General features: G+C 35.2%; 1 protein-coding gene across 1 annotated transcript in view; it reads left to right on the top strand.

Moving 5' to 3' along the window:
* The window catches only part of LOC129737563 (tachykinin-like peptides receptor 86C), a 264,810-nt gene that overhangs the window by 63,500 nt on the left and 184,666 nt on the right, over window positions 1-16,644 (top strand). Inside the window, exons 3-4 of the mRNA XM_055728725.1 lie at window positions 4,086-4,231; window positions 14,570-14,783. Coding sequence (XP_055584700.1) covers window positions 4,086-4,231; window positions 14,570-14,783 — 360 coding nt within the window. The remainder of the gene's footprint in view (window positions 1-4,085; window positions 4,232-14,569; window positions 14,784-16,644) is intronic.

Below are 16,644 nucleotides of genomic sequence, written 5' to 3'. Positions count from 1 at the left end.
TTTTAGTAGCAAAAATTAAATAATTTTTTGCAGGCTTCAACAAATAGGTTTAGTTAAGTAAAATCTTTATTTTCAACTTCCTACAGTGATGTCAACAATTATTAACAATAATAACTGTAGAGTTTATTGTTTTTTAGATTATTCATCATCATCTTGTCCAAAATATTTTCTCTTAATCAAATGAAGTATATCAAACAAATTTAGACTTCGTTTTTTAAATCCTGAATTTTTGTTTTTTTTTAAATCTCCTTTTATTTCTAATAAGAAAACACAGTTCCTATCTTTTGTCCTCGTCAGGACCCAATTGGCAGCGAAAAATATTCAGAGCTTGAAATTTTAACTATATGATATGCATTTGAAAGTTTATAAACGTTTCAGGTATTTTTATTATTTTATCATCTGTTTTGAATCGATCATAATTTTTAATAATCAATTTATAATTATTTCAACGCGTTTGAAGTTCTCTGTTTTTTTTTTTTTTCAATATTTACAACAAAACATGGAATTACATAGCTTTGTATATTTGTTTAATGACTCACTGGATTTATTGTGCATTTTTGGAATTGTTATTACTTTTTGCTAAATTTGAATTTCAAAAACCGTCTCCATGGGCGGGTCCTTCGCATGGGCCTGAGAACAGATAAAGAATAAGGTATTTTATTGAAAAAATGGTTGAATTCTTCGAAAATTCGAACAGCTGAAAGTACGAGAGTGAAACTGTAGAAGCTTGCATCTGTATAACTTCTTGTATTCGATTTTTTTTCCTTTAAATTTTCGATCTAACACAACTCTATTTTTTATTTTGCGAAATGTTGATTGTAAACAAGCTTATTACATGCAAGCATGCAAAACTTATGAGCCAACATAAGTGTGCGCTCGAGATAAATAGCATTCAGTAGTATGTAATCTTGAAAGAAAATACCTATGATGTTTAAAAATAGCGATACTACGCTAATGTCAAACCACTAATTAAGGTTTGATTAAGCCTGAAGAACGATTGATGCGAAGATTAGAAACAGATGGTAAAATCTTTTATGAGAAATGTGACTACAAAAAATACGGTTGAATCCTTTTAATAATTTAACAAATAATTTCTGTGAACAAATTTTCGAACAAACACAAAAAAAATTTAATTTGGATCATCAAATAGTTAAAGCAACCAGCGTAATGAAAAACTTTTCAAACTAATGAACCATTTAAATGAAATATTATTTGACACAGAAGAAAAAATAAACATGGATCATAAGATGAATTTGTTATTAAAACTGTATTCTGTAGATTCAGCATTCTTTACGAATTGAATGAAGAAATTTTATTTTATTTATTTGAAAAAGGAATTGAACCACGTAGGGTTATTCGCCCTCTAACAGCTTTTATTTTCAATGTTTTGTTATGATCGACAATTTTTTCATTCAAGCTTCAAAAATATCGACATTTTTCAATACTCTTTCTTTAAAGTCGCTTTCAAATGTTCCGAAAAAAACGGTATTTTCACCGATTTTTGGAATTTTGATACCGAATACCGATTTTTTCAGATCTGAAAATACCGATATCAATGTGGCATCACTGGTCGTGTATTGCATTTCCTGTGTTCGTGCTGTTTTCGGTCCCTGTTTGAGAGAATTCCCAAAAGTTGGAAGAGAAATTCAAATAGCTAATGCATCTCACTACAACATAATTTGTATGTGTACCGAATTTGATCAGAACCACATGAAATTTGTTCCCTCCTTACTTTTTCTCAGAAAAAGGTGCTCTTACAGTACAATAAATTGTCAAATTATATCGTGACTCGTCTATCAGTGTGATAAATCATGTCAGAATCTAAAATTCGGTTTCGTAGCAAGTTTGATGCAGATCTCTTATAAGTATTTAAATATTGTTATAATTCACGGTATTTTTAAGTGGGAGCCAAAACCAAATCTTTTTGAATATTAAATCTATTATCTTATCATGTAGAAACTTTTATGTGCAACGGTCTCTTGAAAATTACTCGAGTTTTATCATATTTTTGTTCATTTTGTATGGCAGCCCGCCTCCAAAAAACCGGAAAACGTCTTATAACATTTAAAATAATATTAACACTTTAAAACTTGTATGTGTACCAAATTTGATCAAAATAGTTCAAATTTTTTTTCGAGTTTTGTGAGTTCTGTCACATTTTATATGAATTTTACAAGGGACCTCCCTTTCCCTTTCGAAAATGGCAAGGGGGTTTCATATAACAAATCATCTCAATATGTTAAAACATGTTCACTAATACAATAAATCATATTATGGCGTTAAATTTGTTTTGTAGAAAATTTGATGGCTATTGCTTAAAAATTGTATAGGCTGTGCCATATATAAGGTGGCCAGATTTTTTTCAGGACGTATCCGGGCCGGACAAACCGGGCATTTTTTTTTATAAAAACCTGGCAAAATCCGAGCATTTCATTTCTAAATTGTCGAGAAAAATTCGGGCGATATCCGGGCAAATTTTGTCAAAACCCAGAAATTACTCAACAAAACTCAAAATAAAAAAAATGAAAAAAATATTTTTTTCATCAAAATTCATAAACAGATTTTAAATCATATTTTAGGCTTCGAAAAACCTTTTATGATTATTTTTGCAAAATCTGCTCAACAAAATTTGTTTTGGTGGCTAAATAAAACTTTACAGCACAATTTATTTATTTTTTGTTTGATTTGCCAAATAAAGTGAAAAAATCCGGGCAAAATCCGGGTTCCCAAATTTTTCAATAAATGTCTGGGCAACCCTATAAAACCGGGCAATCTGGCAACCTTAGCCATATGATATTATAAAATTGTATAGGAGTCCCCCCCCCCTCCCTCAAGTCGGAGCTTCTGAAACTATTATAGAAACCATCTCCGGTCCTGAAAACGGTCATACCTATGCCAAATTTAAAAATGTTCGGTCCAAGAGTTTCTGAGTCTATAGAGAACAGACAGACAAATATTCATTTTTATGTTCACTGGATTTTTTTATACGAACACAAACACATACAGGATCTCAATGAAATTTGATGTTTCCTCGAAGAGATTCCTTTTTTCTTAACTCTAAGCGTACATCTTTCGAGGATATGATGGCTAGCATCTTACAAATGCTAAAACCACCAACCCACAGAAAGTGTACTACGTAGGCCGTGACCGGGATTCGATTTCTTGCCCGCTGGCTTAGAAAACTTGAATGCTGTCATCTGCGCCACGGGCTGCGGATTCTTTTTTCAACATCTCCACATCCGGGCCTAAGCCATCGCTCATTTCGAGTAAAGTGGCCAATTTGGACTGTAAATCGATCGTTTCAACCAGGTAGGCCATTCTGAGGTGGTTTGAGTGAAATCGAGAAACTCAAAGATTTGTTTTGGATTGATTTGTTTTGAGTTTTAAGCCACGGTTGTTCCGGAAATTCCGCAGAGTCTCTAAGTGGCTAAGTGGCATTCCGGCTCATGTTTCTGTCGGAAAGCAACGTCCGAATCAATTTACCACCCAAAAGTGGTTTGGAAAAAAAAGCGGGAATTTCAAGAACCTTTTTTTGACATGTTCGGAAATCGTCTTATTTCGAGAAAATCGTATTAAAAAATCGTTTAAAATAAAACTGTGTAAAATAAAACGTTTAAAAAAAGAATCCAGTGTATATATAGAAGACAAACGGTACTGTAGATCAAGAAAATTCTGTTGATATCAACCTTTTCATGAAGCTGTTCCGAGGAAATAATTACTATGAGCAAAAAAATCACCAGTCTGAATCGTTCGAGCATAAGATAACTCCAGCTCACGGAAATATGTCAGTCGTAAAATGTACTGCTATTATTTTCCGGTTAAAGATATTTATTTTATGATTCTTCAGTACCGAACTTGAGGCTTCCCGAATAAGGGCCTTAAATTTAATAAAGATGCCTCATCGTTAGACATAACTATAACGAAGCCCGCAAATTGAAATGGGCTCTATTCGACAATATAGTTACATCTTTAAGTATGCTCAAGTGTGTCCAGCTCCGTATGTTTTCCAATGCGGAAAATGTTCCGTTCCAAAACGGTTACCATTTATTTACCGACGTTTTCTCCATTTCCATTTCCATTTCCAGGGAGTTCATCACCGACTGTTTGTTTCCGACGGCCAAGAGCCCTTACGAGTTGCCGTGGCAGCAGAAGATGGCATGGGGCGTCGTTTTCGGGGCCATGCTACTGGTGGCCATTACCGGGAACAGCATCGTGCTGTGGATTGTTTTAGGTAAGATTCCAGCGTGTCCGCTTTTATTCGATGGAAGGGAATTGATACCCAATGCACACTCATAAACATTGTCCAAAATAATTAACCATTATTAGCGATGAGTTTATTATCGAAAGCAGTACAAATAAAACAGCGCTACGGGCTTGGAAGTGACGACAGTGATGGAGCTGAAGCAAAAATAAATCAATTGATAGGTAGCAATTTATGCGAAAACAGAAATAATCAAACTTAATTATAAAGGCATCGAATTTCCAGCAAAACTAATTTCAAACATTCCTATCAATTGATGAAACGGAAAATGGAGGCATTGCAGTAAAATGTGAAAATCGATATTTAATATTGAAACTTCACGCTGGCGCATGTTCGTTAAATGGTTTACTTTTATGAAACAGAATAGTAACCAGAAAAAAAAACTGATTAGCATTTTCCGGTCTTCTCTGTTCATGACCTTCGGTCAATTTCATTCCGGCGCCCGGGGATTCTCACCGGTTCACTTAATTGAATAATAAGTTTCGATCGGTACTTGTTGTGAGATTTTTCCGAGAACGGACAAAAAAATACCGTCTCGAGAGAAAGAAATGGAAAGCCGTTCTTCAAACCAACGAAACAGGGGGGGATGTTAAATTTATTAAAACGGTGCAAATTTCCTCCATCAATTAGCGGAAAGTGATTAACACCATGGCAGTGTTTGAGAGTCGGTTTACAAAGAGTTTTTTTTCGATTATATTATGTTCCGATTTTTTCAGTTGATTTAGCACAGGAGAAAAAAAAATGATACGGTTAATTGATTTTTTCCGCTGACTACAAAAGGTCGGTTTGTCCTACACCGAAGATGGGACCAAAAATATTGATTCCCGATCGCACCGTGGTGAAAGTTTTCACCTTATTTCAGTATCTGACCCCCGACAACGGACTGAGATGGCAGTGAAAGTGATGGATGAATGAGGTCCAAGTGGCAAAAGTCATTAATTTTGATTATCAATCACTGTGTACTGTTTGGGTTCTGCTTTTGGGCGACGATGGCAAATCGGATGTACCACCAGATGCTGCCAGAAATGTTTCAAAGTTAGTGCTGAGCAAATTCATCGAACAGGATTCACATGTTCGGATTTCCTCTAATTGTCATAGCTTCTGTTGTGCAAAATTTGAGGTTTTATCGGTCCAAGCTTTGACAGTGTGTTTGTTTTGCTGCATATCACAAGTTTCTCACAACCATTTCATTGTTGACCTACCCAAGTTAGAAGTATCATATTGCTTGAAGCATCTCATTTTGATTTATTGCCCACAACGTACAATATTTATGGCACTAGAGTAGTAGAGATGGATACTTGACTCACTTTTTTGGAAAAACTAATAGTTTAAGGTGTTAAAAAATGGTGGCTTCAGAAAGCGGCTGGTGTTTTTAGACCACGACTTCGTAACTGAAACATTTTTATAAACAAAACCTAGACTAAATAACTGTATCTGTTTAAAAGGCTTTCAATTCTCTGGAGCCGTCGCACACAGGGGTAAAACATGAAAAAGGCGATCAAAACTGTTTTCTGCCGAAACTATGCGTTTTAGACCTATAGTGTCTTCGAGACAAATGACCAACATTACAAGGACTAAAAAACTAGTTTTATGAAAAATTGATTAATCCATCTAGTAGTGAGTTAGGAAAACTAATTTTTTTAATATCCATTTTAGAGCTATATTGTCTGAGAAAAGTTTTTAGCTTGTACCAATTCTAGCAACTTTGCTAAAGAAGTCATAGCTGTAACAATAATCGTTTCAAAGTTATGACCATTTTTAGAAAAATAACATCAATTTTCAGTTTTTTCAAGATAACTTTTTTGCGCGGGATTTTTCATATAAAATATGTTCTAGAGAGTTTTGAAGACAGAAAAGTTGTACACTTTTACTGAATATACTGTATAAAAATTTTGAAGTTCAAACGAGGTATCTTAAAAATACTTAGCAAAAATAGTCATTTTGAACTGGTTATATCTCCTGAGTTCGGACGAGTTCGGTTACATATTTTACAGTTTTGCAATCAAAAAAGTATCGCCTTTAAAACAACATACAACTCAAAGTGGCCAATTGTGATCTTCATTGTGTAAATGTCAATAGAAGTGAGATAAAAATGAAGTTTTTATACTAATTTGAGCCCATCTACCATATCAAGTCCAAGTGGTTCAAGTAGGCCTACTGTTAGGAATCCTACATGTTGCAGCCTAATAGTAATAGTTATGCTCAAATTAGTATAAAAACTTCACTTTCGGCTCACTTCTATTGACATTTACACTATTAAGGTCACAATTGGCCACTTTGAATTGTACATTGTTTGACGCGTCGTTTGCACATAATTTATTTGCAAAGGATTTTTTTTGAAGAAATTTGGTTTTTGATTTCCATGTATGGTGGCTCCAGAGAGTAAAAGTTTTTCAACCAAAATTAACTATCACATTTTTATAAACAAAATTTATCTACTTTCTTGATCCACAATATGCTCGAAAACATTTACAAAAAAAAATGAATGAGCTATGAACGTTTGATTTACCTTCAAGGAAATGGATTTAAAATGATAAATCAAGTGCAAATTGCATCATAATCTATACAATTTCATTAATGTATTTATTCTTTTTTATGTTTCACTAAGGTATATTTTTAACAATTAAAAAAAAACATTGTTTCCACTAAATCAAGATTTTATTGATAACACTAGTTTTCAAAATTTAAAAAAAATCGTGAAGTTCAACGACTTACCCAAATTTTTCTAAAATCCTGAATCCGAAAATGAAATTAAAAAAAAAATCAGTAGAACAGTTTATGAGTTATGCTCCAAATATGAAATTTTGGAGAAAATAAAAAAAAGTACTTGTACTTATATTCAAATATTTTGGACTGCATAACATAAATTTGAAATCTCTTTTTTGCAATTTGAAGGTTTTTTCAATCGATCATCTGAACTTTATTTTTGCATATGATCAACAGTAATGTTGATACTAGTGAAGTTGTGAAGAAATAATTAAAAAAAATGCATTTTTAGGGAAAACTTTGTTTTATCGTCAGTTTTAGACTCAACATTTTAAAAATCTGGTTTTCCATGGACCGTGAATGTAAATTTGAAATAAAGATTTCAAGTGGTTAATTATTAAAATCGGTTGAAAAGAAGTTATGGTAATTTTACTAAAACAGTAATATTTGCTTTTCTTTTTAAATAATTTGAACAACCGCAGTGTACTACTCTGAATATCGAATAAAAAAACATGATAAATCTAAACAAGCTAAAATTTATCATTAACTTACCAAAAGGTCATATGCTAAATTTCAGTAAGATCTACTCATGAGGAGGAATTGCTTGAGCCTCAAGCGTTGATGGGATTTTAAGGCATTTTGCTCGAGAGAAGCAAAAAATACTGGTTTTTCATTGATAACTTTTTTCTTCATTTACTGTTTCCTTTTTATGAATATTTTTCTTAAACAAATATTTCACCCGAGGACTGCAACACGATAGAACTCAAAACAGAAAAAGTTATTGTGGTTCGAAAATTGTATTTTGGCCACAAATTGTCGTGTAACAGTTAATGAGTACATTTTACGCATTGCGTTTTGGACGACAATTTGCAGTATAAATACAATTTTTATACTGCAATAACTTTTTCGTTCTAAGTACAATCGTATTGCAGTCTTCGGGTTAAATATCAGTCTTGATCAAGACTTAAAAAAAATATTCATAAAAAGCAATCAGTCAATAGAGAAAAAAAGTTCAATATGCAAAAAAGAGATTTCAAATTAATGTTTTGCAGTCATAAATATTTGAATATCTTTACAAGTACTTTTTTAATTTTTTCCAAAATTTCTTATTTGGAGCATAACTTAAAACTGTTTTTTTGAATTTCAATTTCGGATTCAGCGCTCGATTTCACATAAAAAGTGATCTTCAGCTTACTTAGTTAAAAAATGCTGTGAATTAGTGTAATTCAAGCAAGAATCTATGTACTAATCGATAGGAAATAAAAATTAATCTACGTTCGTTCTTCTGAACAAATATCTTTAATTTTCCGTACGAAAACGAAAATCAGATGCCAGGCAACAAAAGTCAGAAGCAAAAGCCCATAGTACAGAAATCAGAAGTCAAAAGAAAGAAATCAGAGGTTAGAAGTCAGAAGTCAGAAGTCAGAAATCAGAAGCCAGAACTCAAAAATCAAAAGTCAGAAGTCAGAACTCAAAAGTGAGAAAGTCAGAAGTCAGAAGTGAGAAGTCAGAAGTCAGGAGTCAGGAGTCAGGAGTCAGAAGTCAGAAGTAAGAATTCAGAAGTCAGAATTCAGAATTCAAAAGAAAGAAGTCAGAAGTCAGATGTCAGAAGTCAGAAGTTAGAAGTCAGAAGTCAGAAGTCAGAAGTCAGAAGTCAATAGTCAGAAGTCAGAAGTCAGAAGTCAGAAACCAGAAGTCAGAAGTCAGAAGTCAGAAGTCAGAAGTCAGAATTTAGAAGTTAGAAGTTCAGAAGTCAAAAGTCAGAAGTCAGAAGTCAGAAGTCAGAAGTCAGAAGTCAGAAGTCAGAAGTCAGAAGTCAGAAGTCAGAAGTCAGAAGTCAGAAGTCGGAAGTCAGAAATCAGAAGTCAGAATTTCGAAGTCGGAAGTCAGAAGTCAGAAGTCGGATGTCAGAAGTCAGAAGTCAGAAATCAGAAGTCAAAAGTCAAAAGTCATATGTCAGAAGTTGGAAGTCAGAAGTCAGAAGCTGGAAGTCAAAAGTCGGAAGTCAGAAGTCAGAAGTCAGAAGTCAAAAGTCGGAAGTCAGAAATCAGAAGTCATAAGTTCGAAGTCAGAAGTCAGAAGTCAGAAGTCAGAAGTCACAAGTCAGTAGTCAGAAGTCAGAAGTCAGAAGTCAGAAGTCAGAAGTCAGAAGTCAGAAGTCAGAAGTCAGAAGTCAGAAGTCAGAAGTCAGAAGTCAGAAGTCAGAAGTCAGAAGTCAGAAGTCAGAAGTCAGAAGTCGGAAGTCAGAAGTCAGAAGTCAGAAATCAGAAGTTAAAAGTCAGAAGTCAGAAGTCAGAAGTCAGGAGTCAGAAGTCAGAAGTCAGAAGTCAAATGTCAGAAGTCAGAAGTCAGAAGTCAGAAGTCAGAAGGCAAAAGTCAGAAGTCAGAAGTCAGTTCAGAAATGAGAAGTTAGAAGTCAGAAGTCAAAAGTCAGAAGTCAGAAGTCTGAAGTCAGAAGTCAGAAGTCAGAAGTCAGAAGTCAGAAGTCAGAAGTCAGAAATCAGAAGTCAGAAGTCAGAAGGCAAAAGTTAGAAATCAGAAATCAGAAGTCGAAAGTTAGAGGACAGAAGTCAAATGTCAGAATTTAGAAGTCAGAAGTCAGAAGTCAAAAATCAGAAGTCAGAAGTCAGAAGTCAGAAGTCAGAATCAGAAGTCAGAAATCAGAAATCAGAAGTCGAAAGTTAGAGGACAGAAGTCAGAAGTCAGAAGTCAGAAGTCAGAAGTCAGAAGTCAGAAGTCAGAAGTCAGAAGTCAGAAGTCAGAAGTCAGAAGTCAGAAGTCAGAAGTCAGAAGTCAGAAGTCAGAAGTCAGAAGTCAGAAGTCAGAAGTCAGAATTCAGAAGTCAGAAGTCAGAAGTCCGAAGTCAGAAGTCAGAAGTCGGAAGTCAGAAATCAGAAGTCAGAAGTCAGAAGTCCGAAGTCGGAAGTCAGAATGCAGAAGCCGTATGTCAGAAGCCAGAAGTCAGAAATCAGAAGTCAAAAGTCAGAAGTCAGATGTCAGAAGTCAGAAGTCAGAAGTCAGAAGTCAGAAGTCAGAAGTCAGAAGTCAGAAGTCAGAAGTCAGAAGTCAGAAGTCAGAAGTCAGAAGTCAGAAGTCAGAAGTCAAATGTCAGAAGTCAAAAGTCAGAAGTCAGAAGTCAGAAGTCAGAAGTCAGTTCAGAAATGAGAAGTTAGAAGTCAGAAGTCAAAAGTCAGAAGTCAGAAGTCTGAAGTCAGAAGTCAGAAGTCAGAAGTCAGAAGTCAGAAGTCAGAAATCAGAAGTCAGAAGTCAAAAGTTAGAAATCAGAAATCAGAAGTCGAAAGTTAGAGGACAGAAGTCAGATGTCAGAATTTAGAAGTCAGAAGTCAGAAGTCAGAAGTCAGAAATCAGAAGTTAGAAGTCAGAAGTCAGAAGTCAGAAGTCAGAATCAGAAGTCAGAATTTAGAAGTCAGAAGTCAGAAGTCAAAAGTCGGAAGTCAGAAATCAGAAGTCATAAGTTCGAAGTCGGAAGTCAGAAGTCAGAAGTCAGAAGTCACAAGTCAGTAGTCAGAAGTCAGAAGTCAGAAGTCAGAAGTCAGAAGTCAGAAGTCAGAAGTCAGAAGTCAGAAGTCAGAAGTCAGAAGCCAGAAGTCAGAAGTCAGAAGTCAGAAGTCAGAAGTCGGAAGTCAGAAGTCAGAAGTCAGAAATCAGAAGTTAAAAGTCAGAAGTCAGATGTCAGAAGTCAGAAATCAGAAGTCAGAAGTCAGAAGTCAAAAGTCAGAAGTCAGAAGTCAGAAGTCAGAAGTCAGAAGTCAAAAGTCAGAAGTCAGAAGTCAGAAGTCAGAAGTCAGTTCAGAAATGAGAAGTTAGAAGTCAGAAGTCAAAAGTCAGAAGTCAGAAGTCTGAAGTCAGAAGTCAGAAGTCAGAAGTCAGAAGTCAGAAGTCAGAAGTCAGAAATCAGAAGTCAGAAGTCAAAAGTTAGAAATCAGAAATCAGCAGTCGAAAGTTAGAGGACAGAAGTCAGATGTCAGAATTTAGAAGTCAGAAGTCAGAAGTCAGAAGTCAGAAATCAGAAGTTAGAAGTCAGAAGTCAGAAGTCAGAATCAGAAGTCAGAAGTTAGAAGTCAGAAGTCAGAAATCAGAAGTCAGAAGTCAGAAGTCAGAAGTCAGAAGTCAGAAGTCACAAGTCAGAAGTCAGAAGTCAGAAGTCAGAAGTCAGAAGTCAGAAGTCAGAAGTCAGAAGTCAGAAGTCAGAAGTCAGAAGTCAGAAATCAGAAGTCAGAAGTCAGAACTCAGAACTCAGAAGTCAGAAGTCAGAAGTCGGAAGTCAGAAATCAGAAGTCAGAAGTCAGAAGTCCGAAGTCGGAAGTCAGAAGTCAGAAGCCGTATGTCAGAAGCCAGAAGTCAGAAATCAGAAGTCAAAAGTCAGAAGTCAGATGTCAGAAGTCAGAAGTCAGAAGTCAGAAGTCAGAAGTCAGAAGTCAGAAGTCAAAAGTCAGAAGTCAGAAGTCAGAAGTCAGAAGTCGGAAGTCAGAATTTAGAAATCAGAAGTCAGAAGTCAGAAGTCAGAAGTCCGAAGTCAGAAGTCAGAAGTCAGAAGTCAGAAGTCAAAAGTCAGAAGTCAGAAGTCAGAAGTCAGAAGTCAGAAGTCAGAAGTCAGAAGTCAGAAGTCAGAAGTCAGAAGTCGGAAGTCGGAAATCAGAAGTCAGAAGTCAGAAATCAGAAGTCAAAAGTCAGAAGTCAGATGTCAGAAGTCAGAAGTCAGAAGTCAGAAGTCAGAAGTGAGGTCAGAAGTGAGAAGTTAGAAGTCAGAAGTCAGAAGTCAGAAGTCAGAAGTCAGAAATCAGAAGTCAGAAGTCAGAAGTCAGAAGACAGAAGTAAAAAGTCAGAAAGTCGGAAGTCTGAAATCATTTCACCGAAAATAATATTTGTCTTCGTATCTGGAGGTGCCTCTAGAGAGTTGATTTTTGTTAAAGTTAAAACAACTTTTAATGCTAAATAAAAAAAGTCAGAAATCAGAAGTCATTTCACCGAAAATAATGTTTTGTTTTCCTATCTGGAGGTGGCTCCAGAGAGTTGATGTTACAAACCTTGAATAAAAAGTCTGAAGACTAATTTGATTTTATTTTTATCGAAATATATTTCATGGAAAAATGGAGAAGCTGTTTTCAATCGTTTTTCTACATCAGTCTCGGAATGTCTGGTGAAGCCTTATCAAGTGTTTTAAAACGCTTGTCGGAATCTGCGAATGCTTTTGATGAGTTGGCTTTAGTACTGGTGCGGTAACCGATCAAGTTTATTAGGGCATTAATTCGAAAACATGGTCATTTTAAAATTTGCGGTTGAATGCAATATTGGTTGCGCTGAATTTTTGATTGCTGTTTTAAAAATACAAACTTTTCGCAGCACCATCTGCTCAGTGAGATATGCATTGATAAATTTAGAAGTTGTTTCTGAAATTTTTGACGACCAATTGCGTTTCGTTTTTATGGGTCAGCTTAAAACGAGAAACTTCTTATTCAGCAATCAACTTCATCATTCCTTCTTCTAGCAAAAGATGAACGGCAGTCACAGACAAAACTGTACTGTTATTAAAAAGGAATAAATTTTTCATCAGCCTCTCATCCTAACCCAAAATGGGAGGCACATCATCGTCAGCATCTCCAGCTACGCCGATCCCTCGATGGGTAACTTTATTCAATTTAAAAAAAATTGCTAGCCGTAAACTTGTTGAGGGAACCCATCGATCTCATCGTCGTTTGATTTTTTGTTCCATTTTGTTCTAGGGTCATTTTCGACAAGTTAAATGAGTGGCTTGGGTTCGATTTTTTTTTGTGTCAAGAGCTTTTAGATTGACTGGTCTGTTTATAACCTTCTGCCTTCAAATAAGTATGGCACACCAGTCTTAAAAATTCCAATAAATCAAAAAGCGAATAAATGAATAAGTTTATTATTCTTTTAATTTTCCATACTGTAACTTTTCAAAATAATAATTTCAAATGTTAAATAACCTTCTCAAAACATTGTTAGAGCCTTGCAAAGAAACTCAGTTAAAAGTTCAAACCGAAGCTCTAAAAATGTTTTGAGAAGGTTCTTTAACATTTGAAAAGATTTTGAGATACATTTTTGATGTTTTTGTCATGTTAATGAAGTGAGATTTAAGGCTTAAGGCGTGAAATGACTAGGTGACTTTGCTGAAATTTTTTTAAATTTTTTTTCGATACTTATTCAAGCACGACACTAACACGATGTGATCTTGTTAAGAAAACGGCAATAATAATCTACAAGGAATGACAATCAACTTGAATTCTGAAAAACTCATACCGTCAACTGGGGCAACATGCAACAATTTTCAACTTCAATAGCTTCAAAAAACTTCATGTTCACAGTTAATCGTATCCTTTATGCATCAAAAGTTTTAAGGATGCTGGGACATCAAATTGGCGTAGTTGAAAAAATTATTGGTTTCTTCAGTTATTTTTAATTTTCTAAAAACATGCGATTTTTACCCTTCTTAGAAAATGGGGTAACTTGCAACAAACTTTGTTTTTAATGAAAAATCTTATGAACACGTACGAAAATTCATAATTTTTAATATATTTGCGATGTCTTAAAGACCATTACGCATGACAACACCAATTGCAGTAGTTTTTGGGTCTGTAAAAACAAATTTTCACATTTTTTTTGAAATTAAGGATGCTGCATACATTTAGGGGTTAAATAATACTACGAAAAATTCTAAAAGCTGAAATCATAAAAAAAATGTTTGGATGAATGAAATTTATATGTTTACAAACGCGTGATTCAAAACATTCATATTCCAGCACTCGGAAACGAGATTTACAAGGTATTTCTTTGATTTGCATTTTGTTGCATTTAACCCCAGACATCTAACTGAATATTAAAAATATTCATTTAAAAAAATTGGGTGATTGTTCGAAAAATATTTTTACACCAACAATGTTGGTATAATGTGAGGAATCCTGTAAAAAGTTTGTAGGTAATTTTATCAAGCCGATCCGTCATACTGGGTAAAGTTTTTTTCAGCATCAAAAAATGTTAAAATTTGTACATTTATGGCTCAATTTTTCAAATTTTACATAAAAATAAAAAAGTTAAGACAACTAGCTTAAGATGCGAGAAATTATGTCATCATCATTTTGTTATCATTAAAAGATAACTTTATTACAATACATTAAATTAAAAATTGATTCAATGTAGTGTTATATAAATGTTGCATCGAACCCCGCTGTTGCATGATGCCCCGTTTGACGGTACTTATGTAAACATGTAAACCAAATGTTAATCAACATTGAAGTTTCTATTTTTTTTTGCCGGGTGTGCCACATTTTATAGATTTTGTGCACGAGCTTTTAGACAACTTTTGGATTTGAGATTTTCTGGCACCTCAACTTTGAATTCCGGAACTCATGCGATTGAAGAAAAAATCAACGGGATATATACATATGTAGGTAGCCATTAGCCGTAACAGTTTTTCAACTTCCGGAAATTAATATACACATTTTGCTAGGTGCAAACTGTTGGAATGTGTTTTGCTACGGGGAATTTCCAACCGTTTTTCATTCAATAGCAGCCCCGCCTTCATCCTCGTCATTCTCACCGCCTTTCATTCTCTAATTGCAGCCCACCGCCGGATGCGAACCGTGACCAACTACTTTTTGCTGAATTTGAGCGTGGCCGATCTGCTGATGTCCTCACTAAACTGTTCCTTCAACTTCATCTTCATGCTCAACTCGGACTGGCCGTTCGGGGCCGTCTATTGCACCATCAACAATTTTATGGCCAACATGTCGGTGGCTTCGTCCGTTTTCACTCTGGTTGCCATCTCCCTGGATCGGTGAGTCCCGCGCCATATTTACGTTGCTTCTGTTTCGATATTTTTCTACCAGTGAGGACGGCTGGCTGATGTGCTCTTATAGCATCCTCGAAGCTGTTTTTTTTGTTTATTGGGATTAAAACCGGCACGAGAATAATATAAAAAAATATCGCAAAATGTTACCTCGCTAGAAATTTTCCTAGAATACCATCGCCAGGGAACAACGGGGTGCTTCTCTTGAAATGGTTTTTCGATTTTTCTATAAATTTGATACAAAGTTGAGCGGTTTATGGCCATGAAGCCAATTGACGCCCGGAAAAAAGTGAAGTGAAGCTAGTTGACGCGTGTTATTTGTTGCTTGCTGGTACTTGATGGAATTTCACATCGAGAGTAAGTATTTCTGAACCAATAAAATACAGCTTTTTATACGGTAACGGGGTAATTTCTGTCTTATTGTACCCTAATTTTGAATGTCAAGTGCTTTAAGTCTCAAATTGAGACTCTGAATACTTCGTTTATGATTTCTGAACGTTCTATAAATTTGGTTATTTATTTTTAGCTGAATTCATCAATTTTAAACGAACACCTACACACAGGAACTCAGTGAAACTTCATGTTTCTTTTAAGTCTGAAATACTCGCAATGGTCAAGTAAAATCGGTAGAAACATGGTCAACAAACTATTTTTTGTAACTCATATCATAATTTATAAGTCTTAAAAAATAGGATTCTTAAAGTCAGCTTCGTGTTGTGACTTCCTTTTATTTCAATCAAAATATATTAAAACTAGTAGTAAAGTGTATCTATTATTTACTTTCCTTAAATTTTCCAAGCTGGAAAGCTCAGAATTATTTATAGGCGAGAAAAACCTAAGAATGGGTCAATTCACGATGACGCAATTCCCATTTGTGGTGACAGTTCATAGATCCTGTTTAAATTTTTTTTACGAATGAGAAATGGTGTGCGGGGAAACATTGCGCATTTTTGGTTTCTTAACGGTTATCTCAACGGAAATGTACAGAAAGTTGAGTATTCCTAAAGAAGGATTTTTTATTGAAATTGTTCCGAGTTGTATGCAAGGAAAAATCACACCGGTCTCGATAGCGATCAAGCGGCTTCAAGAAATCAGTGTTGGAAGTAACTTCTCCTACAACCAGAACAGTTCTTATTCGATGTATACAGTTCTTCTACGAATGCTGGTAAGTTACTGTACGGCTTAAGTCAAGCTAGCTTACTTGGCTGGGAGAGCCGGAATGGTTCCTCATCGAGCTGTTTGCTTCTTATAAACTGTTAAATACGCGGCTTGGAATAGCAGAGCTCTACACTTAGCTGGAAGAGCCGGAACGGTTTCAGAAGGATCAAACTAGCTGGTGCTGGTGAACTGATTAGGAACTTTTCACTGTTTACCACAATTCAGTTCACTGCCTTTAACGATTAAGATTATTTAAATTTTAAACTATAGTTTAGGTAGGTAGGTTATATAATAATTTAGCTAGATTTTTCAATTTTGCATCTAGTTACTTTGCGCGGGTGGTAGATAATGTTTTCCGGAACTCGTCTTTTCCAAACGGGAGACATCTACGGCTGGCCACTGAACTGTAGTTTAGGCATTACCCTTAGTCGCAACTTCCAGTACAGCTAATTTTGGTAGCTCAGCCTCAACGTCAAGTACAGCTAACTTCGAGACCGATTGCCTAGTGAGCCCCCTATGAGTTTGAACAATTGCCTTTCTTACACGCCCATCTTGCCCTGGAATGACCTCATTAACACGTAAGCGGACCCAACCATATTTCGTCTAGCCTCATCCACAATGATCACTAAGTCTCTTACACAAATGGGTCGAGTTTCACCCTGCCATTTCGTGCGCCGATTCAAATCCGATA

The sequence above is a fragment of the Uranotaenia lowii genome, chromosome 1, assembly GCF_029784155.1.
Source record: "Uranotaenia lowii strain MFRU-FL chromosome 1, ASM2978415v1, whole genome shotgun sequence".
Taxonomy (NCBI): Eukaryota; Metazoa; Arthropoda; class Insecta; order Diptera; family Culicidae; genus Uranotaenia; species Uranotaenia lowii.
This window is presented reverse-complemented; position numbering and strand designations above follow the sequence as displayed.